The sequence below is a fragment of the Carettochelys insculpta genome, chromosome 25 (assembly GCF_033958435.1).
Source record: "Carettochelys insculpta isolate YL-2023 chromosome 25, ASM3395843v1, whole genome shotgun sequence".
Taxonomy (NCBI): domain Eukaryota; kingdom Metazoa; phylum Chordata; order Testudines; family Carettochelyidae; genus Carettochelys; species Carettochelys insculpta.
The window spans coordinates 16,207,716-16,230,387 of record NC_134161.1 but is presented as its reverse complement, the minus strand read 5'-3'; the positions used below and the strand labels follow the sequence as shown (position 1 = coordinate 16,230,387).

The window sequence follows — 22,672 nt, the reverse complement described above, 5'->3', positions numbered from 1 at the left end:
CACCACTCTAGTGTTCTCTCCGCAATGGATCCCATCAAACAGCAGTCCAATTCACGATATCTATCCTAATATGCCAACGCTCACTATCAGACTGGCCCCTGCCTAACAGATTAAAGGCTGAACCTCTCTAATCCAACACCCTTAAGACCTGATCAGTGCAGGAGGAGAGAATTTGCTGGACCACAGGAGGTCACTACTGCCTAGCACTTTACCAACACTTCCACTGCTCACCTGGCTCTGAGGAGACATTCGGGGGTAAATTACAGCTAAGCAGCAGCACAGAGCACTGAGAGCCAGGACTGGTGGCTGGAAACAAACTTTATGGGACCACGAGAAACTTGGCCACACCCACGACAAATGGTGGCCGGCTAACGAAAATCACGCCGGATTATGGATTCTGCCCATGCAGGGAGCTCCAGATTGGAGAGGCTCAACCTGTACTTCTTAAAGGTGGGTTTAGGGCTGCAGATTTGTCGTGGGGAGCGAGGGGCAGGGAGCGCGGCGGGGTACCTGGGAGAGGGCAGCGCACCCAGGGCGCGCGAGCAGGAAGCGGGGTACCCAGGGCGGGGGGGGGGGCAAAGAAGAGGGGGCAGGAAGCGGGGTACCCAGGGCGGGGGGGGCAAAGAAGAGGGGGCAGGAAGCGGGGTACCCAGGGCGGGGGGGGGGCAAAGAAGAGGGGGCAGGAAGCGGGGTACCCAGGGCGGGGGGGGCAAAGAAGAGGGGGCAGGAAGCGGGGCACCCAGGGCGGGGGGGGCAAAGAAGAGGGGGCAGGAAGCGGGGTACCCAGGGCGGGGGGGTAAGGGGAGCAGCGGCGGGAGCGGGGATACTGGGGCAGAGCGGGGACAGCGGGCGGGGTACCCGGCACGGAGAACCACTGGAAAGGCGCAGGGGGGCAGAGAGCGGGACTCACCAGCGCGGGGGACACCCCCGGGGCTCCGCGGCGGGCGAGGCCCCGGCTCACTCCGAGCTCCTCACACCCTGCGCGCCAGCCGGCAGAGGCGCATGCGCCCACAGCCCCCTTCAGGCTGGCCACGCTCCGGGCGGCCGCCAGGGAAGCCCGCAGGGTGGCGCCGGCCCCAGACTGCGCATGCGCGCACTACGGACGCGGCACACGGCCCAGCCGCCAGGGGAGCCCGCATGCTTCAAGGCTCCCAGCTACAGCCCCTGAGAGAGCCCCAGGTCTAGGCCACTGAAGGCCCAGGACCACCCTCCAGCCTACTGCTGGGCCACCCATGGTGGCGTTCTCCCAACCCCTGAACCCGGCCCTGTGCCAGCATGCCCCACACCCTTGCCCACCAGAGCCCTGCTCCCTTCACAGCTCAGCCCCCCACCTCACCCCACCCCACAGCAGGACCTCCAGCACGACCTTCTGAACAAGGGGGTGCCATAGATCACCAGTGCATTGTCTTTTTGTCTCCATCCCTCTTCCCAAGATTCAGAATTGTGCTCATATTTGTGAAAATAAGCCCAATTTCTCCCTCCAAGTTTTGCTAAATAACGCTGCCACTCTGATTTCTGATCGTATAACTCCCAAGAGAACCAGGTCCAGGATTTGTACATTTTAGGAGCTCTTCTGATCCTGCCACTTATTCCCCACCTGAAAATATGACACCCACTATGACAACAAAATAACTTCCCCAGCTCTGTGATGTTACATAGAAAATTATACTTAGATCTTCACTGAAAAAAAATAGACGTTTTTACATTAAGATAGGTATTGCAATGTAAAATCCAAGGTGAGAGAAGGCACAGGTAGTTTCTGTCTTATTGTAGCTATCTGGAGTCAACCCTCTAATGCCAAGTGGGTTTATTTTGACTAGCTACATTGATGAGATAAGGATAAAAGACAGGAAAGAAAATTCAGTTAAATGAAAAGAGCAGAACTGTCTGTAATTTCAATATGAAACTGTTCCCCGCAAAGCAGCCATGCATGTCTTGGAGTGAAAAGAGGGCCTGTGTTTCTGCTTGTATGGGCAGAGACCACAGCCTGTACGTCTCAAATCCACCTCCTCCTATGATGCCTTTGGGGCAGATGAGCCAACTTGTATGCAATACCACAGTTCCACATACAAGAAGATTCTAGCTATTAATGCACTATAATATTAATTAGTGTGGGGAAGGGTTGTGTCAGCTTTATGAAGACTATGTTTACATTACAATCTCTTATTTACTGAGGGTGAAGCTAAATCTCTCAAGCGTAAGAAGGAGCACAGGAATGGATAGGGTGTATGACACAAATGGGCATCTTTCAGAGCAACAGATGGTTCTTCCTCTTTAACTCAATGATGAGCATGCCCTGGTAAAACTCATCTCAGGATGTCAGTCCAGGATGTAGTTATTACCTTGTAAACGGGAGTATCCTGCAATTTTCAAATTATAACTACAAGCCAAAGCTCTGGACTAGTCAGAGCATTCTGACTCATCTCCTTTTCCTTCTCTAGAGTTTAGACTGGCAACTAGTTAAACAAGTCCAGTACACAACAGCACAGTTGTGGTGATCCACCTATACCTCTGTAGTGCCATAGCGTTAATGCTTCCTGAATATACAGATGGGGGTTTTCCATTGCTGCAGGTTAGATGCCTATCCTTAGGTAGGTTTCCATTAATCTAGTCATGTCTACCCTAGCGATTAAGTCAATCTAAATATGCTGCATAGCGGGGAAAAAAAATTCACAGCTCTGAGTGATGTAGCTAGGTCGATCTAATGTTTAAATGTGGATGCCACCTCAAGTCCATCTCCTCATCTTCACAAGAGGAGATAAGCTAACCCTTGGTATTTGAGGTAGGCATGATCAAGCTGAACCGAGGAGATGAAGGCAGAGTTAGTAGTCTGCACTACAAAAAAAATTTCTACTGCCAACTAATTCACCCGCCCCAGCAAATCAACCTTCCACCATTTACATTCACCCTTGCTGCCCCTTTTTCTGATCAACCATTGGCAGTAGACTCCTGAGTCCATGACAAGGAGCTCACGTTCTTCATACTTGCTATAGGGCTGTTACAAAGGATTCTGGGGGCACGTTCTGAGACTCCTACTATCTGTTGCAAATGGAACTGCCACAGAACTCTCCAGATATGTGGCAGAACATGCAGTGAAGGAGAATGGCTTGAGACCAGCTTACTACAGAGTAATCACATCTGCCCCAGTGCTAAGATCCTATCACCCTTAGATCTATTCATGCTTAGCACTTATAAGACTTTCCTTGTTGTGTGGGCATGTTTCTTAAAAAGAGATACATTTTTAAGTTCTTCTGGTCCATTCACAACAGCTCAGAAACATTACCTAATGCACCTTGCCTAGGACTACCATTCTGGTTACATGTTCCTATTAAAGCAACAAGTAAAAAAACCATAACCCTAATACTTTGCTTCCCACTTCAGGTGGCCAAAAAACTGAAGCACCGTTACACAATATATGATGATTTATAGGCAGCATTTTCAATAACCCCTTCTCCAATCAGTCCACTTTCAAGCAGGCTGGCTTCCCTGAAAAATGCAATGACTGGTTTACACATTTAGAGAGAATATTAAGGTGGAAACACAAGGCCTTATTTTTGTATTTTAGTTTTCAGTTTAGTCCTGAGTCCTTCAGCCCAAGTGCAAGACCAAGGTCAAGTTCAAAGTGGCTGTCAGCATTTGGGTAGCCAACATTCAATGATCACTCCCTTTGCTGACACTCCCTCATTCAAAAGGCCATTCACAACTTGGTTGGCTTCCTTATAACCAACAACAATCCCAAAGTGCCAGCAACTAGCAAATACCTATCACACTCTAAAAACAGGTTCCTTTTCTGTATAGCATTCAGTTTGTGCAGAGATGTTTAAGATACCATGATGAGGAATGTGGTATAAAATGACTAAAAAGCTCTATTTCCCTCACCGAGGTCCCCAGTCCTGACAAAACACTTCAGAGATGTACAAATAATTCATTTTGATCAGCCATGCAGTAAGTGGGAAGGCTCAGTCACGCTTTGGGAGGACTGTAGCCATCAAGAGTTCAGTAAACCAGGTCAAATGAATGCTTTGGCAACCAGATACACAGTAACTATCTAAATTAATGCCCAGACCTGTTGTATGCTTTCATTAGTACCACATAAGAAGAAAACAACCCAAAGATCAAAGATGCCCTCTGACAAGAACTGGCCAACAGCTGCAGGGCACAAGGTCATTACTGTCCTCCTTGCACACACTCAAGAGAAAGCGCTCCACTGTCTAACCTGGCACATACATCCAAACTGTGGCTCATGTTCAGGGATACTAGAAATCCATTGGCCACAGAAAAGCCTAGAATTTGAATTTTTACAGAGACTCTTTAGGTTTTCAATTTGTCAGAAAACCAAAACCATGTCTAGTATCACCCCGTTTATCTGAGCCTTTGTTATCTGGCTCCCTGAATTAACCAACCCAAAGCTAACAGCATGAACCCTGCCATCCACAGCTGTAGCTCTCTGGATGGTCCACATTTTTTATTATCTGATCTAGTCCTGCTCCCAGTTAGATCAGATAAATTGGATTCCACTATCTCGTGACTAGAAAAATCCAAATTCAGCATAAAAAACACAGACATGTATGGATTTTATCAGATAATGGCAGGGGAAGTTTAAAACATGGAAAACTAAGATTCCTGTTCATGTTCCAGTTAGCATACACCTGCATGCAGAAGGAAGCATCCTTTCCGATATTTCCAACACACACACATGCCCTTGTTTTGCCTTACAACACATAATCTGGCTCATCTGTGCTCATCAGAGTCCCAGTGTTGTCCGCACCCAGAGACAGCCATTTCTCAGCCCAGTATGTTCTGCCTTCCTCTTTCTGGGCTGTGACTTACCTCCTGTGGCTCCCCAGCTGGCCTTCACTGGGTGTCCACGCCTGTCAGTATTTAGTGCTGGCCTGGGATTAATTCCTTGCTCAGTTCCCAAACAGTGCAGGTCCCCTCTCCCAGGCCCTGACCATCTCTGCACAGAGCATGTCTCTCCTGAGCACCCTGGGAGGTGTAGTTCTTAACCTCTCCTGCAGCACAGAACAGAAATGACTCACCCACAGAATCAGACTGATATGCAGAGCTGTCTGGGAAATGTAGTTCTTGAAAGTCGAGATGACAGGCTCTTTTGTAGCCTCCTCTTGAGTTTCTGGGAAATGGAGTTTCATGTCTAATTAATAATGGTTGATGTATATTTAAAGCTCAAATGTCCCCATCCCTCTCCCATATTGTAACACATTTAACGGGCACCCTTAAATTTGTGCCCAACTACGTTTGTATACTGTAAAGCCAAACTTTCATCAAAATAAGACCTATAGAAATGTTTATATAAGAACATAAGAACATCAGAATGGCCATACTGGGTCAGACCAAAGGTCCATCCAGCCCAGCATCCCATCTGCCGACGGTGGCCAATGCCAGGTGCCCCAGAGAAGAAGAACAGAAGACAATGATCAAGTGATTTATCTCCTGCCATCCATCTCCTGCCCTTGTTCTGAAGGCTAGGGCACCATACTTTATCCCTGGCTAATAGCCATTTATGGACCTAACCTGCAAAAATTTATCAAGCTCTTTTTTAAACCCTAATAGAGTCCTGGCCTTCACAGCCTCCTCGGGCAAGGAGTTCCACAGGTTGACCGTGTGCTGTGTGAAGAAAAATTTCCTTTTATTAGTTTTGAACCTACTACCCATCAATTTCATTTGGTGTCCCCTAGTTCTTGTATTATGGGAAAAGGTAAATAATTTTTCTATATTCACTTTCTCCACACCATTCATGATTTTATATACCTCTATCATATCGCCCCTCAATCGCCTCTTTTCCAAACTGAAAAGTCCCAGTCTCTCTAGCCTCTCCCCATATGGGACCCATTCCAAGCCCCTAATCATCTTAGTCGCCCTTTTCTGAACCTTTCTAATGCCAATATATCTTTTTTGAGGTGAGGAGACCACATCTGCACGCAGTACTCAAGATGTGGGCGTACCGTAGTTTTATATAGGGGAAGTATGATATCTTTTGTCTTATTATCGATCCCTTTTTTAATAATTCCTAACATCCTATTTGCCTTACTAACTGCCGCTGCACACTGCGCGGATGTCTTCAGAGAACTATCCACTATAACTCCAAGATCCCTTTCCTGATCTGTCGTAGCTAAATTTGACCCCATCATGTAGTACGTGTAATTTGGGTTATTTTTTCCAACGTGCATTACCTTACACTTACCCACATTAAATTTCATTTGCCATTTTGCTGCCCAATCACTCAGTTTGCTGAGATCTTTTTGTAGTTCTTCACAATCTGTTTTGGTTTTGACTGTCCTGAACAACTTGGTGTCATCTGCAAACTTTGCCACCTCACTGCTTACCTTATTTTCTAGATCATTGATGAACAAGTTGAACAGGATCGATCCCAGAACTGACACCTGGGGAACACCACTAGTTACCCTCCTCCATTGTGAAAATTTACCATTTATTCCCACCCTTTGTTTTCTGTCTTTTAACCAATTCCCGATCCATGAAAGGATCTTTCCTCCTATCCCATGATCACCTAATTTACATAAAAGCCTTTGGTGTGGGACCGTGTCAAAGGCTTTCTGGAAATCTAGGTATATTATGTCCACTGGGTGCCCCTTGTCCGCATGTTTATTAACCCCTTCAAAGAATTCTAATAGATTAGTTAGACACGACTTCCCTCTGCAGAAACCATGCTGACTTTTGCCCAACAATTCGTGCTCTTCTATGTGCCTTGCAATTTTATTCTTTACTAGTGTTTCTACTAATTTGCCTGGTACTGATGTTAAACTTATCGGTCTATAATTGCCAGGGTCTCCTCTAGAGCCTTTTTTAAATATTGGCGTTATATCAGTTCCAAAGAAAACACCATTTTTTAAAGAAACGACTCTTTTGCTTTAGTAGCAACAAAGGGTCCTGTGGCACCTTACAGACTAACAGAAAAGTTTAGAGCATGAGCTTTCGTGAGTTAACTCACTTCTTCAGATGCTGCATCTGTCCAGCATCTGAAGAAGTGAGTTAACTCACAAAAGCTCATGCTCTAAACTTTTCTGTTAGTCTATAAGGTGCCACAGGACCCTTCATTGCTACTACAGATCCAGACTAACACGGCTACCCCTCTGATCTTTTGCTTTAGTATTTGCAGCCCACATTCAGCTCTCAGCACCAGAAAGTGACATGCACCATAAGTGAAAAAAAAAAGGAAAATGATTCAGTTGGATTCCAGAGTTAATCAGCCCAAACAGGAAAAAGCATTTTGGGTTTTACAATTCATTCACTTCCAATCACTTGAGGTGTTATTAATACAAAAAAGAAATGTGTTTCTTTGCAACATATATTTCTGGTTACTTTAAAACCATAACAAAATAAAGGTGAGATTGGCACAGGGAATCCAGTTTGAAAAATCATAGAATCACAGAAAACTAGGACTGGACGGGACCTGGAGAGGCCATCAAGTCCAGCCCCTACCCCAATGGCAGGACCAAGTATTGTCTAAACCATCCCTGATAAACATCTATCTAACCTGTTCTTAAATATCTCCAGCGATGGAGATTCCACAGCCTCCTTTGATGATTTATTCCACTGTTTGACCACCCTGACAGTTAGGAACTTTTTCCTGATGTCCAACCTAAACCTAAAAGAAACAGGATGTAGACATTCTGAAATAAATATAATAGTAATTATACTTTCATTGCTCAGATGCCTCCACCTAAGAATGCTACTGACTTAGCCCGCCCCTCACCTTAATAGGCAACTGAATATGGCCACAAATTGGTGGTAGTGTACAACTTTCTGGTGACCATTACACTAAGCACCATAGTCACTTGAAACTTCACAGTTACATCATAGGTTAAGCAGTCAGTAATCTCAACTAAGCCAGGAATGAAAAACTGACTGAGACCCCTGTCCTACCGTGCAGGGGAAGGTATTCCCAGATAGCTAGGAACACTAGATCACATTGAAGTACAGATGACAATGAGCAGCAGCTCAGTGCCTCACACTTGGCTGGCTGTCATGGGAAAAGACAGTTCTTGCGGCCTTGAGTTACTTCTATGTGTTCCATGGGTGTTACAGGAAAGCTAAAGAACGTTTCCCCTGACGAGAGCCCTACTTGGTACCAGACACCAGCACTTGCACCTTGCTCATATGAAGGGGTAGACTATGGCAACGCCTTTTGCAGCAAGTCCCTGGAGCCAGTAACTTCTCTTAGTTACAAAGAAGCAGAACTGTCTGGTTGCCCTACAGCAGGAACTACACTGCATATTTTCTGCTGCAACAACCCCATCTACCAGGCTCCACCTGCCAGTGTTAGTTTACTTCTATTTTTTGCCTTTCACCACTCTCCAAAAGAGCCCAAGTCAAAACTCTTCTGCCTGCGTCAACCACTGTGGCTCCCCAGCTTCTCATGCATTAATTTTTTGGGCAGCATTCACATTTAAATGTTTCTTCAAAAGCATCCAAGCACATCCTAACCAAGCACTGCTGAACAGAACGTCACAAATTGGGGCTCCATTGCCCCCCAACCACAACACTCAGTGCCCAGACGTTCTCTCTTGAAACACTGTCACATCGTGCCCGAGCTCTTGTTCCACCAGCATCCTCTTGTTCCTCGTGCTCCGAGGACAGGTGCACAGAACAGGGGCTTCTCCGGGCTGCTGTCACAAGGTAGGACCACCAGGTGTGGAATACGGCGAAGAACTGATCAGGGCGGCAGCTAGGGGCACGCAGGGGAACCCCAGAGGGCTGCCGGTGAGCGCTCAGCCCCAGCCACACGTGCTGGAGGCGGTGACACCTGGGCAGACCGAGTGCGCCTGACGTAAGGACGCCCCGTGCTGGTGACGCCGGGCCCTTCGTGGGGACGGGCCAGGCCTTTCGCCCGGCCGCGCAGTCAGTCGGGGAGGGGGCGGCTCTGCGCAGTCCCCGCCCCCGCGGCTGGCTACCGGCCGCTGCCTTCTGACAAGGCGCCCGCAGGAGCCACGGCCCGGCCCGGCCCACCCCACCCACCGACGGAGCAGCGCGCCCGGGCCGAGCACCCGGCAGCTATCGCGATAACACAGAGGACCAGCTACGGCCAGGACTTCGGAGTTCTCGCGGTGTTTGCCTCCGCCCGGCTGTGAGGGTTCAGCCCCGCCCACGCAGCTCCGTAACCCGCCCCTTGCCGCTTGTCGCCCAATGGAAAGTGGCGGGAGGAGCCAGAGGAAACGCCCCTGCGGGCCCCGGTTCGGCTCTGCCCTTGTCCTCCGCCCTGTCTCGCCGCTAGGGCAGTGAGGCGGGGCCGGGGGCGCGCCTGGACAAGCCGGAGCCCAGTCGCGCCCGGGAAGGATCCGGTCCGGGAGGCGCCGCGCGCCTGCGTGGGCTGGCAGTGCTGGCCGCGGCGTGCCCCAGCCGGGTGAGTACGCGGCGAGCCCCGGGGAGAAGCGCACCGTGCGGCCGTCAGCAGCGGCGGGGCCGCGTCGGTCTGTCGCGTCCAGAACAACCAGACGCCCTGCGGCACCTTCTCGAGCGACAGATAGTTTGGAGCATCGGCGTCCGTGGGCGAAGCCCGCGCTGTGGGGCAGAGCCACTCGTGCCGCCAGGCAGGCCCGGGGCGGGGGGCCCCGAAGGAGCAGCGCTGGCTGACGGCAGTCCTGGGGCACCTTACAGCCCAGCAGCGAGCGATTCGGTGCTGCGCTTGGGTGGGGCAGACCCGCCGCCTCCGCTGTCCGGGGAGTTCGGACAGACGGACAGCGGCGCAGGGCAACGAGAAGTCCTGCGGCACCTTGGAGGCTAACCCGTGTGTTGGAGCATAAGTTTCGTGGGCAAAGTCCTGCTTCGTCAGCCGCATCTGGGAGGGGAAACGCTCGGCGGGGAATGGGGAAGTCCTGAAAAAGGCAAAGAAATGCCGGGAGAAAGGGACTTGCAGGGGAAAAGCCCTAAAGAGCCCAGCAACCGCAGGGCAGGAAGCAGGTTTAAAAAAAACCAACAAATTCCCGTGCTTCTGCGGGTTGCCAAACAAGACGTCACCCTCCTAAAAACTAATAGAGAGGGAGAAAGAACAGCCACTCCTGCTGTGTGTGACCAAAAGCCTGGAAAATGTGCTGGGATGCTGTGTGCTGCCATGACACCAGATGACTGTCTGGCTGCCTGGTGTGGCAAGGTGTGCTACTGTGGAAGCTGCAACAAGTCGGTCCTGCCCACGAACCTCGTGAAAAAAATACAAGAGTGCCTGGATGAGGCCTTCAAGGAGGTCTCCAAAAAGGCGAAGCGCTCCATCCCATGTAACATTAACGTGCTGTTCTGAGGGGAACACAACCATAGCTAGCAAACCTGTACCCATACACAACCTGTCATTGTACCCGTACAAAACTGACTTCTAGCATGCAGAGTACTCACTCAGACTGCTTGCTCTGTGAGGATCCAGGCCTGCTGTGGACAGGCTTGGTTCCAGCTCTTTGATGAAGAGTTCCAGGCTGTCTGGAACAATTTTTTTCTGTCCCCTGCTCATTGTCCCTTTCCTCCTCTCTGTTGCCCTCTTCCTCTGGGCCAACTGCTCCTCCAGGCTCACCCTGAACCTCCATACCAGGGCCTCCACAAGTGTCATAATTCAGACCAGGCTCCAGAGTGGGGTGCTCCTCATAAGTATTTGCAGCTGTTGATAATAGTGTCAGGCCCATGGAGCCACCCCGACCACTGTTTGGTTTCCTGGATTTTTTTGATAGGCCTACTGGAGTTCTTTCACCTTTACCCAGCATTGCATTGAGTCTCGGGAGCAATCTTGGGCAGTCATCTCATGCACCATCTGATCATAGATTGTTGTTGTTTCTCTTGGCCACCCAAAGACTCTTTGCCACTGATTGGTCTCCCCAGCTGGCAATAAGATCAAGAATTTTCAGCTAAGTCCAAGCTGGGGCTCTCTTGCAAGCCTCAGAAGTGCTAGGCAGATCACTATCTTGAGTGCTCATGATTGCAGTGCAGGGCTACCTATATGGTGTGATAATATATATGGAGATACACATCTCATAGAACTGGAAGGGACCTTGGGAGGTCATCGAGTCCGCTCTCCTGCCCTCTTGGCAGGATGAAACACCAACCCCCACCCCTTTTTGTTTTTCTTTTTTTTCACCTTTTTGATCCATTTGCCCCAGATTCCTAAATGGCCAGCTCCCATTACCTTTTATGGGTGGGTCTCCTGTGGCTCAGACTTTCCAGCCAGTAGCTTGTCACACACACAATGTTTAAAACCAAATCAACCATGTTAATTTTAGCTACAAAGTCTGAGTGAATTGTTAGAGGCTGGAGTTGGGAAGGAATTCTTGTTTTTAAGCTACTGAGAGGATGTTCTACCTAATGGGGAGTTTAAAAATATTTGTGATCAACAGCATCCATTCCTTCCAGGATACTGTGCAAAACTTCATTAAAAATGAGTTTTTGGGTCATTAAAGATGACCAGCTGAGTGGGAGCTGAATTGTAGAATCCACAACAGTGCCATCCTTAGCCAAAAAGTGATGTGATAATGAAACTAAATATTTGTTCTTCCTTTACAAAATTATTTAGACTGCTCCAGATCAGATTGCATTTATTAATTTTGCTTATTGTAAATCTGTCCGCTACAGAAACTGGATGGATTCTACGGTGAGTGTAAACTTGGATAGGAACACATTACTGGTGGAAGGAGTACCACCTACAAAAAAGCCCAAGTAAGTTTACTAATATTTCAGTGTCAATGTTGTATATGTAAGAGAAATGACACTTTTTTTTCCAGGACCCTGTCTTCATTTTAGAAAGGGGTGTGACATCTGGCACTTATACTCAGTGATCTTTCCAGTGCTTGCATGTTGCCTTTAGCAGTCTATGATAACCAGTGTGTTCTGAACCGCACCCCCCCCACTCATGCATCTGATGAAGTGGGTCTTTGCCCACAAAAGCTTATGTTCTAAAATATCTGTTAGTCTATAAGGTGCCACAAGACTGTGTTGTTCTCGAAGCTATGGACTAACATGGCTACCTCTCTGATACTTGTCACGATGTATTCTGGTCAGTGGGGAATACGCTCTCTCTTTGGGGGAGTGGGGAAAGACAGATTATTTTTATTAATTGTATTTTTGTATAATCTGATCTTATTTTAATGACATTTTTCTTAAACATATATAAAATCTGATTTTAATACAAAATAAACTAAGGCCTACTTATTATAATCTTTTAAAACATATACATAAAAATAAATACAGTGATTCCATGTGCCACGATCAAAAATGGCATGAAGGGCTGCTTTTTGTAGATGGAGAAGGCACCACAGGAAATATCTAACTTTTGAGTTAATGCTTTATAAATATGCCACAACCTAGGCTAGGTCCTGTGATCAACTCAGGAATATTCCTACGGGATACAAGAGATCGGGGAAGCTACCTCAGGTGTTGGGACCTGGGCTCTGACTTCAGAAGACACCATCATGTGTCTCACCACTGAGAGACAGCAAAAAATATGGACCAAACTGAGACTTTTCACTTGATAACTTAAATTGCCCTTGGTTTGATTCAGTCCAGCCTCTTTCTTTTGGTGACTACCCTGCAGGACAAGGGAGTTACTTCAGATTTAAAAGATACCCAAGACTTGTTCCCTTTTGAAGCGGAAAAGGGCATTTGCTTTGCTTCAGTTTCTTTAACTCCCTGTCATGCTGGAGGGTGCCTGGAGGTGCTGAGATACTACCAGCACTTGATGTTCTCTTTGGATTGGTTCTCCAGAAAAGTGTCTGTCTCAAGAGCAGTCAACCAACTTGACTTATTTATTGGTTGTGAGATGGCAGGAACAGGGGTGAAGTAAAACTTAATTTAAACAATGATAAAAAATATCCCAGGCCTCTGTTGTTTGTTTTGTTCTGTTTTGTTTTCAAAAAATATTTTGTTTTTTGTTTTCCACTCTGAGGAATTCTAAAATGATCAGAGAGGAGGCTGGGTGTGCAGGCTGGCTTACTGGCAACACAGGAATAGAAATGGCTACTGCTTATCAGTGTGTGAACCAAATCTTTCTCCAGGACAATTGTTGCTTAGAATTGTTTGTTGGGTTTATGCTTTGATACGCGGGATTTCAACTAACTGGATTATGAAAATAGAAAAAAGGCCTGATTGCACTCACAGGCTGTTAAGGAAAGCTTATTTCTTTTGTAGGTAAGAAGGGAGAATTGGGGTTAAATTATTTCTTAACACCCAACATTTTCTGACTAAAAATTACAGATCAGGTTGTGTGGTAGAGTGATATCCGCGAAGCCTGATGTGCAGTCACAACCAATAACTAATGCATACTTCACAAACCAAGGTTGTGTGCTGAAGTGGCAGCCAGCATACAGGACCAGGCTGATCTCAAAAGCGCTTTCAGGCCAATCTGCTGCTGCATCCACACAACACTATAAAGCCAAGACAGACAGTGACACTGAGTATGGGAATATCTGCATTACAAAAAGAGGAAAAAACAGCCCCACTGCACTAAGCTTCAGAGCTTTTATCAGTTGACTTGGGCTTGTGCTGCTGAGCTAAAAATAGCAGCATAGCTGTTCCCACTTGGGCTCTGAGACCTGATGAGAGCCCACGCTCGAGCCTGAGCAGGGACATCTACACTGCTATTTTGAACCCTGTAGCACAAGTCCAAGTTAGTTGACCTGGCTTCTGAAACTTGCTGGGGAAGTGAGGTTGCAGGCAATGTTCTGTCTCATTTTTTTCCATCCATGTATAGAATAAACCTTATGTGCACCGAGGCATGTGCTGATGTGTGCCACCAGTAGAAACACATGCTGGCAGCTGTGGGCACTCTGCTAATCAACTGGGTGACACCTGAATCTCTCATGGGTGGCTGCCCAAGAGCTCAGCATACAAGGAACACTGGCTGTGGTGTACACATACCCAAGGTCTCTCTGTGTTTACTTTTCCAGCCCTGCCAAGTGTTTACAGATAAAGTATTCCTTCTGTATTTGGGTGCGTCTCTTTGCTTATTCTCTGAGTAACAGCTGAAACTCTCTGGGATGCTGTAGTCACTCCCATGCTGGGTAAAAGCACTTTTCCCCATGTGTGATCACCCGTGATGGGACAATTACAGCCATTCAGCAGGAGTCTGATGAAAATGTAGTTTAAATCCTTGTACAGGTACAAGGCCAGCGAAGTAATGGGGCTGCGCATGCAAACCCTCTGTAAGACTGCATGATCTAAGCTTCAAAAAGCCTGGCTTTGACTCTGCTCCTTTTCGTGGTTTATCAAAAATCCCTCTCCCCACCCTCTGCTCACTAGTCTGAGCAGTGGCTGATGACAAACTGGGCCACAGAGATGACAAAAAGTGGCAGTGCATGCTGGGAAGAAACTTTTTTGCTTCCACTGGCCTGTGTATAAATAGAGCTCTGTCTTGGGTGTCAAGTGTAGCACCTGTTACTTAACAAACAAAAGATGGAGAGGAGAAGTCTCAACTAGCCACACTGCAGGTTACATTACCTCCTCTTTCCAGCTCACATTCCATCCACCCCTCTAACCTGCATCTGAAGTCAGCATGGCTTCCGCTGCTGTAGAATTTGCCAGGATGACAGAACATTTTGCCTTAATAGGGCTGATAAAGGGCCAGGTTGTGACTCTCATACCTGTAGTTGGCTGTTACGGGCCTGTAGAACTGTAGGCTACCTTTTAAGGGAACGCTGTTGATTCCCCTTCTCTCTCCATGAGTGACTGAATGTACACTTGGATTTCAAATGCCTTCAGCCTTCTCCATTGTCGCCTCTAAATTCTGAGTCCCAGTGTGTGCATTTGGAACACACTCACTTATATCAGCATAAATGTGCTTCTCTCTTACCCGGCTGCAGGAAACTACTGCCAAGCCTTAAAACCAAAAAGCCCCAAGAACTTGTTCTGGTAATTGGGACAGGGATCAGTGCAGCCGTAGCTCCTCAAGTTCCAGCACTGAAATCTTGGAAAGGGCTAATCCAGGCCCTGCTGGATGCTGCAATTGACTTTGATCTTCTTGAAGAGGAGGAGAGCAGAAAGTTCCAGAAATGCCTCCAAGAAGACAAGAACCTTGTTCATGTTGCCCATGACCTTATCCAGAAACTGTCTCCGGTGAGTGAGCACGTACAGCAGAGGTTCAGCAACCAGTGTGTAGACTGGAACTGTTAGAGCTGGGGGTTGGCCAGGGATTGTCCCCTGCAATTACTCTAATGGGCCTGGCTGGACCTTCCAGTCAAAGCTAGTTATTGTTGTCTCGGAAATCAATCCAGTGGTCCTGGCCCTTTGTCCTCCGAGCAGCCTCAGACTTGAGAGAGTTGCACAAAGTGTTTGCTGCCACCACTTAGCATGCCAGCGTCAACGTACCAACCCAGTTTCACTGGCATCGGTGAGATGGTGCATCAGTTGTAGTAGCCTGATGACTCTGTCTCAGAGCTTCATCATGTGGTGGGATGGGGGCATATATGCCAGCTTGTCTGTGGAGATCAGCTTGGCTCTATGCACTGTTTAATTACCTAGCTGTGTTGCAGAAAGTACCTGCTTTGGTATTAGCCTATCTTTGCACTGCTGGAGAAAATAAATGTTAGTTTTTCTAAGTGATTTTAGAGTGAGCTTGTTCTCACAAAGGTGACACATGCTAGAGGGGCAGTCCCGAGGATGTGCTGTGTTTAGGGAAGAATGTGCCTCTGAGCTGTGCGATTCAAGGAAGCCTGGCTGGCAGTGGTTTCAGATCTGGGTAGGAGGCTGTAGGTACAAATCCCGCCTTAAGCGTTGTGCTCCTCCTTGCTGCTGCCTGATGGGCAGCTCTAGGTGTGCAGCAGTGGAAGGGGCCCTTATTTTGAATGATTAAGTCTAGGACACTTCTGTCTGCCTGAATATTCAGTAGACAGTAAAGACACTCTACTTGAAGGAAAGGGCAGGATGCCTCGCTTCTGGCCCTGAGTGGTGAGCATAGTAGACATACCTGGATGGGCACATGTGCCCTGGCCAACACTGCATTTCAGTTGTTCACACAGCATTGCACTCTCTAACCTGGGAGCTCTTTACCTATCACATAACTGCTGCTGTTTGTGTGTACCCCCCCTTAACTCATTGCTTTGCAAAGCATTTTGGGTTAGCCATGTCAGTTTGTATGCTGCCCTAGCCTCCACTGTATGGAAGGTGCTACAGGGAAGCATATTGCCACCTATGACCTTGGTTTGTTTGCTCACCTCTGCAGCGCACTAGCAATGTCCGCTCCACGTTTTTCAAAGACTGTTTGTACGAGGTGTTTGACGACCTGCAGTCTAAAATGGAAGAGTCTGGGAAACGGCTCCTCCAGTCTGTGCTTCACTTAATGGAAAATGGAGCACTCGTATTAACCACCAACTTTGATAACCTGCTGGAACTATATGCAGCGGACCATGGGAAACAGCTTGAATCGCTCGACCTTACAGATGAAAAAAAGGTAAACTGGACGCTTCTTTGGGGCAGCCAGGCTAAACATTCTGCTGTGCTCACCTGCGTCACAGGTTCATTGGTGCCTGATTGGCAGAGTGGTGGAACATCCTGCCTCTGCTTGAAATGGGTCATGCTATTGATTCTGAAGGTACTTTATAGTGGTAGATAAGATATTCCAGGCTGGATGATCTTCAGTGCTGTACTTTTAAGTGCCTAGTGTTCTAGGAGAGGGCTTGGTAAGAACATCCTCCAAGGTCCTTGTGTCCCAAAGGTCAGTCCTTAGAAATGCCGATTGCTGGCAGACGTCCTTGTAAATCAGGAGAAGCCTCTGGCATCTTGAACATCTTTTGTACTGTTTTGATCTATGGTTTGGATGTCTGGTTTTCAGTTTCCAATGTTCTCCCAACTTTGACTCCAGAAAGGCTTCTGCTTAGACACAGAACTGTGCTGGAAGCTATATGCACCAGACAAAGCTGATGAGTCTTTTAGATAAAGCATTCTTTTTGGGGTACTCTATATAATAGTCAGAGCTGAAACCTTCAAGGCCTTGCACAAATTTAAGACTTTCCTTTTTGTCTCCTTTCTTTCTCCCATCCACCCTGTTGCTTCTTGTTTTCTTTCTGTAATCTCTACTTTCTTCCATGTAGCCCACCCTTGTTCCTGGAATAGCATCCCTCACCCACTCTGCCATGTGTCAGAACTCTTCTGTCCTAAGCAGTCACCAGATAGAAAATTAGGATTTTCTATTACTTTAACAATTGTGGAACCAATAGTACATTCTGAATTGCACCACTCTATCACTTGCGTCCTCTTCCTGATCCTTACATTGTCAGTTTAGATCTTGAAAAAGAATCTGCTCTCCATACTGTCCATAAAATGCCAAGCATGCAGCAGAGAGTGATTTTTCTGCATTATATCTAAGAATAGGCTACAGGTTGAACGTCTCTCATCCAGCACCCTCAGGAACTGACTGACGTTGGACGAGAGAACTTACTGGACCACGGGAGGGCAACATTGTCTAGCACATCACCAACACCTCCACTGCTTACTGGGCTCTTAGAAGACCTTTAGGGATAAATTACAGCTAAATAACAGCACAGAACAATGAGAACCAGGACTGGTGGCTATAAACAAACTTTTTGGGCCCACAGGAAACTTGGCCGCACCCCTGATAAGTGGTTGTCTGGCTAACTAAAATCATGCCAGATTAGAGATGTTGCCAGACAAGAGTGTGCTGGATTAGAGGTTTAATCTGTATAGGGTTCAATCACATTTCTAAACTCCAATCGCCTGCAAGATTTGAGTATGTACAGCTTGGTATATTTGCAGTGATCCAAATGTAGTGTTCTCAGCCATTACAACTCATTTCTTTATGTAATCCTGCATAGGAATGAACTTGCAAACTACGAAAATGTGCTCAGGATTTTATGTTGAAACATAGTGTCTAACTTGCTAAGCTTCCTCAACTATTTTGAGTCTAGATTGTAAATGGAATAAACATAGATTTAAGAGACATGCATATTAAAATAAGGATCACATTTGTTTTATCTTTTCCTTGTTGAGTCCTGAGTGAAGAATCCCAAATTTCCCGTCAACAGTAAGTGGCAAGACAAACAACTCAGCCTCTGGTGCAAATGGGCATTGTGGCACATTTTAGTCTGGGTGAGACGGGGACTCCAGAACTCATGAATAGAGGTCTGAAGGGGAAGCTGACTGTTCAAACTGGCTGAAATTCAGGAAGCTCCTGGCAGGCTGGGTACCATGGTAACTTGAACCAAACACTGAAGAATTACACCTGCACTGTGGCTCCTGGGAAAAGCATCTGGTAATCCAGACTGGCCCAAGATGAGGCTTGCTAGGCTTTGGAGAAGCCCTGGCCTACTGTGGTTGGATGCCTTGCAGATGATTTGTTTTTTTCATGTGCACTGGGACTTCGCTGCATCTCTTCCCCTTCCAGAGTGTCAGAAACGTTCCTTTAACAGTTTCATTCCTGGCATGGGAGATTGCTAAACAAAGACATCAAGTTACAGCCTGCGCTGCCTTGCTGAATTCTGATTTGCCCAGGAACCCAAGCAGATGGGCACTTCTGGCTGGTATTTCCTAAGCTGTTTGTTTTGTGCAGGTGTTGGAATGGGCGCAAGAGAAGCGGAAGCTCAGTGTCTTGCATATCCATGGAGTTTATACAAATCCCCGTGGAATAGTTCTCCATCCAGCTGGGTACCAGAATGTGCTGCGCAACACAGAGGTTATGGTGAGCTTCAGCTTGCTTGTCCTTTCCTTCCAGGACATGCAAGCTGAGAAGGCTGACTCCTCCCCCCGTGGGGTAGGGGAGGGTTAGTGGCTCCTGGCTGAAAGGTTCCCCACCTCTGAATCAAAGGATTGTAGTAAAAGAAATGTCTTAACCTCATCAGAATACCAAGTTTGGTGGCTAGAGGTAAAACATTGATGTGATTACCTTACAGAAGTCTTGCGTATTTTGACTTGATACTGCATGACATTTTCATTATATTAATACTATATAAATTTAACATGGCATAGTGTAAATAAATGAAAAGCTGGATCTTAAAATGTCATTGTTGATAGTGGATCATGACTCGGCAGGTAGTTTCGAGGGTGTTCTGTGGGGACTGATTCTTGGTCCCACATCATTCAAATCTGTGAATGATCTGAAAGAAAACCAAAATTTGCAGAGGATACAGATAGGGAATTAGAAAAGAACTAAGAGGACCGGTCACTGATACACAGCAGTCTGAAGTTCCTGGTAAGCTAGGGCAAGCAATATACTTTTTAATATGGCTGACTCTTCACAACTGGGCACAGGATAGCGCTACCTCCCCACCCCCATACTTACAAAGGAGAGGCTCTATCTTGGAGTTTAGGATGAATGGGCAAGGTCCCCTGGGAGAGTTCAGTTGTTGGTAGAATTCTTAATTTAAATCTTGTCATAGCACGAGTCTGGGGTGTCATGGGTAGAAGCCCAATGGGGTGTAACTCGCACATTGCTAAGGCTACTATAGAACCTGCCAAGGCTGCTATGATAACTTCTATCTTTCCTTTTGAAAAGCGGGAGATCCAGAAGCTGTATGAAAACAAATCATTCTTGTTCCTGGGCTGTGGCTGGACTGTTGACGACACTACATTTCAGGCCCTTTTTCTTGAAGCTGTGAAGCACAAGTCAGACTTGGAACATTTCATGCTGGTGCGGAGGGGAGATGTGGATGAATTTAAGAAGCTTCGTGAAAACATGCTGGATAAAGGGATTAAAGTGATTTCTTATGGAAACGAATATGCAGACTTACCCGATTATTTTGAGAGGCTGGCAAATGAGATTTCCATGCGGGGTCGAGCAGGTACATGGAGTAATGAGCTTTGTTCTTAACAGCAAATGCACCACACCCCATGTGCATCACTGCACCTCTCCAGGCCACTTCTACAAGCACTTCTGTGTTGAGTATGAGCTTAGCAAGATCTGAGGACAAAGCCTGAACTCAGGCCATCGAGTCTAGCCCCCCTCCATTCCTCCTACACCCACTGGTTCAAGCACTGGCCTTGTAAACCCAGGGTTGTGCATTCAGTCTTTGAGGGGGCCATTTAAGGGTTCAGGGCAAAGGGAGGAAAAAAAAATCTATTGGGGACAGTGATACAGGTCCTGCTGTGAGTGCAGGGGACTGGATTCCCACGACCTCTTAAGATCCCTTCTAGTTCTGTGAAATAGGCATATCTCCTTTCTCTCCGCTCTGGGGGCACTCACACCAGTCAACAAAATATTTGAATTACTGCTGATTTTAGAACACATCCTGGGCCTGTGCTGGCATTATCTTAAACAATTTTGTTCTCCCCAATCTATTGTGATTAGTAACTGAGAGAAAGCCATGCTAGTCTATATGCTATCAAAACAAAAGAGCAATAAAGTAGGACTTTAAAGAATAACAAAATAATTTAGTAGGTGAGCTTTCGTGGGACAGACCCACTTCTTCAGACCATTAGACCTGGTCTGAAGAAGTGGGTCTGTCCCACGAAAGCTCACCTAATTATTTTGTTAGTCTTTAAAGTGCTACTTTACTGCTTTTTTGTTTTCCAAACTATTATGCTGATGTAATGAAATTGGGGTATGTTCCACAGGTGTGCTGTTTAAATTTAACTGCAGTATTACTGTTGTGTGGTACCTCCTGCACATCAACCATGACCACTGTAAACTAACTAGAAATCAGCTTTTTCCCTTCACTTTCCATCGTCAGTAAAATCATGTAACACTCTTCCCACTCTATTGCTTGAGCTGTTAAAGTGATCTGCAAATGACTAAAAGAAACCAGTTTGTGCTTCTGATATAAAAAAGGCCCAGCTTTGGGCTTTTTGCATTTACCTTTAGAATGATCTGGGAAGTGACTTGTTGAAGGGTAGCTGGCAAGCCTGCTACTTGGTGATCACACAGCGTGGCTGAACCATCTTTTGTGAGTCTCCATTCTGGTGGTGAGAGAATCTTGTTAGTCCCTGAAGTTCAGCAGCTCAGGAAAGCAATCGTCTACACTTCCCTTGTGGTGTTTGTCTGTTACATAATTCTAGTTGTCTGTATATTAAAGAATCACATGAAGCAGCCATTGCTCCTTCCTGCAAAATACCTCCATAGCAGCTCTGCCTTTTGTACCAATAGTTAAAAAGGCTGCAGCCCTGCTTTATTTCCTAAACAGATAAATAATGGTTGGGGACCAGCTGAGCCCTGAGCTCCTGGCATGGAATCCCTCAAATCACCAGACATGAGATGGGTAGCAGGAGCCTGACAGGGAGGATGCAATGAGCTCTGTTTGAGGAAAAAGTACACTATTGCACTTCCCTTTCCATTCCAATAGTTGATTTTCTCTAGCCCTCTAGTCAGTGTGGCATTTTAAATTTGAGCAGCAGGCAGACTGTTGTCCATAATATGCACAAGGCCAAGTTTCCTTTACAGCTCACCTTTGTTCTGAATTCTGTATTTGAGCTCTCCCTGGCAATGGCATCTGCTCAGGGAGCTTACAGCACTTTTCCTCCCCTTCTGGTCAGCAGTTAAGATTGGTCCTTCTCTTCCAATAGGTAACTTCAGAATAACTCATTCCCCCACTCTTAAAAGAGGTGGGAACAGCCATAGAAGGGGCAGGGGACCTGGCATTCTCCTGGCTTGGTTGCTGCTTCCAGTTTTGTTTCCTGGGGTTGCAGCTTGGCTATAGGTGTACCAAGTAACACTTCTGAAATGGTATCTTCTCTGTTCCCCAGCGCAGCCCCGAGGACAGCTAAATGGCTCTGCTACAGCGCCCTCCGAAATAAAAGGTACAGAATTTATTTACAAAGTTCTTGAGCTAGAGAAGCAGCATGACAAAACTGATAACACTTGCAGGCCGCTCTGGAGGTGTATGCGCCCAGAGGCAGAACCCCCTAGCCCAGAGAAACAAGTTGTGGTAGCTGTGAGATAAGGTCTGCATATACTGCTGTGCTGGCTCTGACAACAGTAATTCAGAGCCATCCATCTTCCTCAGCTGGCTGGAGTGCAAAGGAGCTTTCTGCAGATTGCCAGGGATACAGATAAAAAAGTAGTTTAAATGCTGCTTGCACCTAGTCACAACTTAAGACTTACACAGCAGGGGAGTATATGGTATGCTGTCTCCTCCAGCACCGATCAGGATCAAAATTAGCACTTGAGTGCTGTGAGCCATTTAATGAGAATGAATTAATTTAAGGCTTCTTTGAAAGGATATTTTTACTTTACACAGGGTGCAGCACCTGAGCATCCACTCCAGCTGCTCAACAGTTTGTGCTACTGGTTAATCAGCATTAAAGATCCTGGCAGCTACTGCACCAGCATGTGAACGCTCAGTTTACTGTGGGGCGAGGAGAGACGGACACTTTTTCCAGGGCTAGTTCTTAGCAACGTGGATTGAGCTGTACTCTTGCCTTTCTAAAACCTACTAGAAACTACCCAACTTGACCGACTCTCAGCTGGCTGGTCCTGGCTAGTGAAGTTTGCCAAGCAGTTGCAATATCTTCCTTTCTCTCAAGGTTGCAGCTGCTGCAAGTAGTCTGTCCCTTAGAACAGTCGCAGCCCCTTGTAGATTCATCCATTCTTTTTTATACATTTCAGTGAAACTTGAGCAGTGGCTTTTATCACCTGAAATTCTAGTTTTCTATTATTTTCTTTATGCTACAGTACAGTATTTTGTATGTTGAAGCTGTATTAAAAGCCTGTTCACTTAATTGTTCTGGCTTGATTCATTTAAAGGTGCACCCTGGCTGTATACACCTGGGACATGGAGCTAGCTCA

At 46.7% G+C, this 22,672-nt stretch overlaps 2 protein-coding genes across 4 annotated transcripts in view; one reads left to right on the top strand and one right to left on the bottom strand.

The window, feature by feature from the left end:
* The window catches only part of EI24 (EI24 autophagy associated transmembrane protein), a 33,780-nt gene extending 25,215 nt beyond the window's left edge, over positions 1–8,565 (bottom strand). The window contains exons 1-3 of one of the 3 annotated variants that reach the window (XM_074976854.1): positions 8,464–8,565; positions 7,514–7,624; positions 5,040–5,131 (exon numbers count right to left, since the gene is read on the bottom strand). The gene's annotated coding sequence lies outside the window, so the exon portion shown is untranslated. Of the gene's footprint in view, positions 1–910; positions 1,031–4,830; positions 4,968–5,039; positions 5,132–7,513; positions 7,625–8,463 lie in introns of those variants that run through there. The other 2 variants (XM_074976850.1, XM_074976853.1) reach the window with 2 other exon arrangements.
* Positions 8,566–9,238: 673 nt separating this feature from the next.
* FAM118B (family with sequence similarity 118 member B) lies at positions 9,239–22,605 on the top strand. The gene is made up of 8 exons (XM_074976849.1): positions 9,239–9,379; positions 11,584–11,667; positions 14,805–15,057; positions 16,163–16,390; positions 18,506–18,634; positions 19,448–19,733; positions 21,631–21,684; positions 22,125–22,605. The coding sequence occupies exons 2-8, from the start codon at positions 11,591–11,593 to the stop codon at positions 22,136–22,138; spliced, it is 1,041 nt and encodes a 346-aa protein (XP_074832950.1). The 5' UTR covers positions 9,239–9,379; positions 11,584–11,590; the 3' UTR covers positions 22,139–22,605.
* The last annotated feature ends 67 nt before the right edge of the window (positions 22,606–22,672 follow it).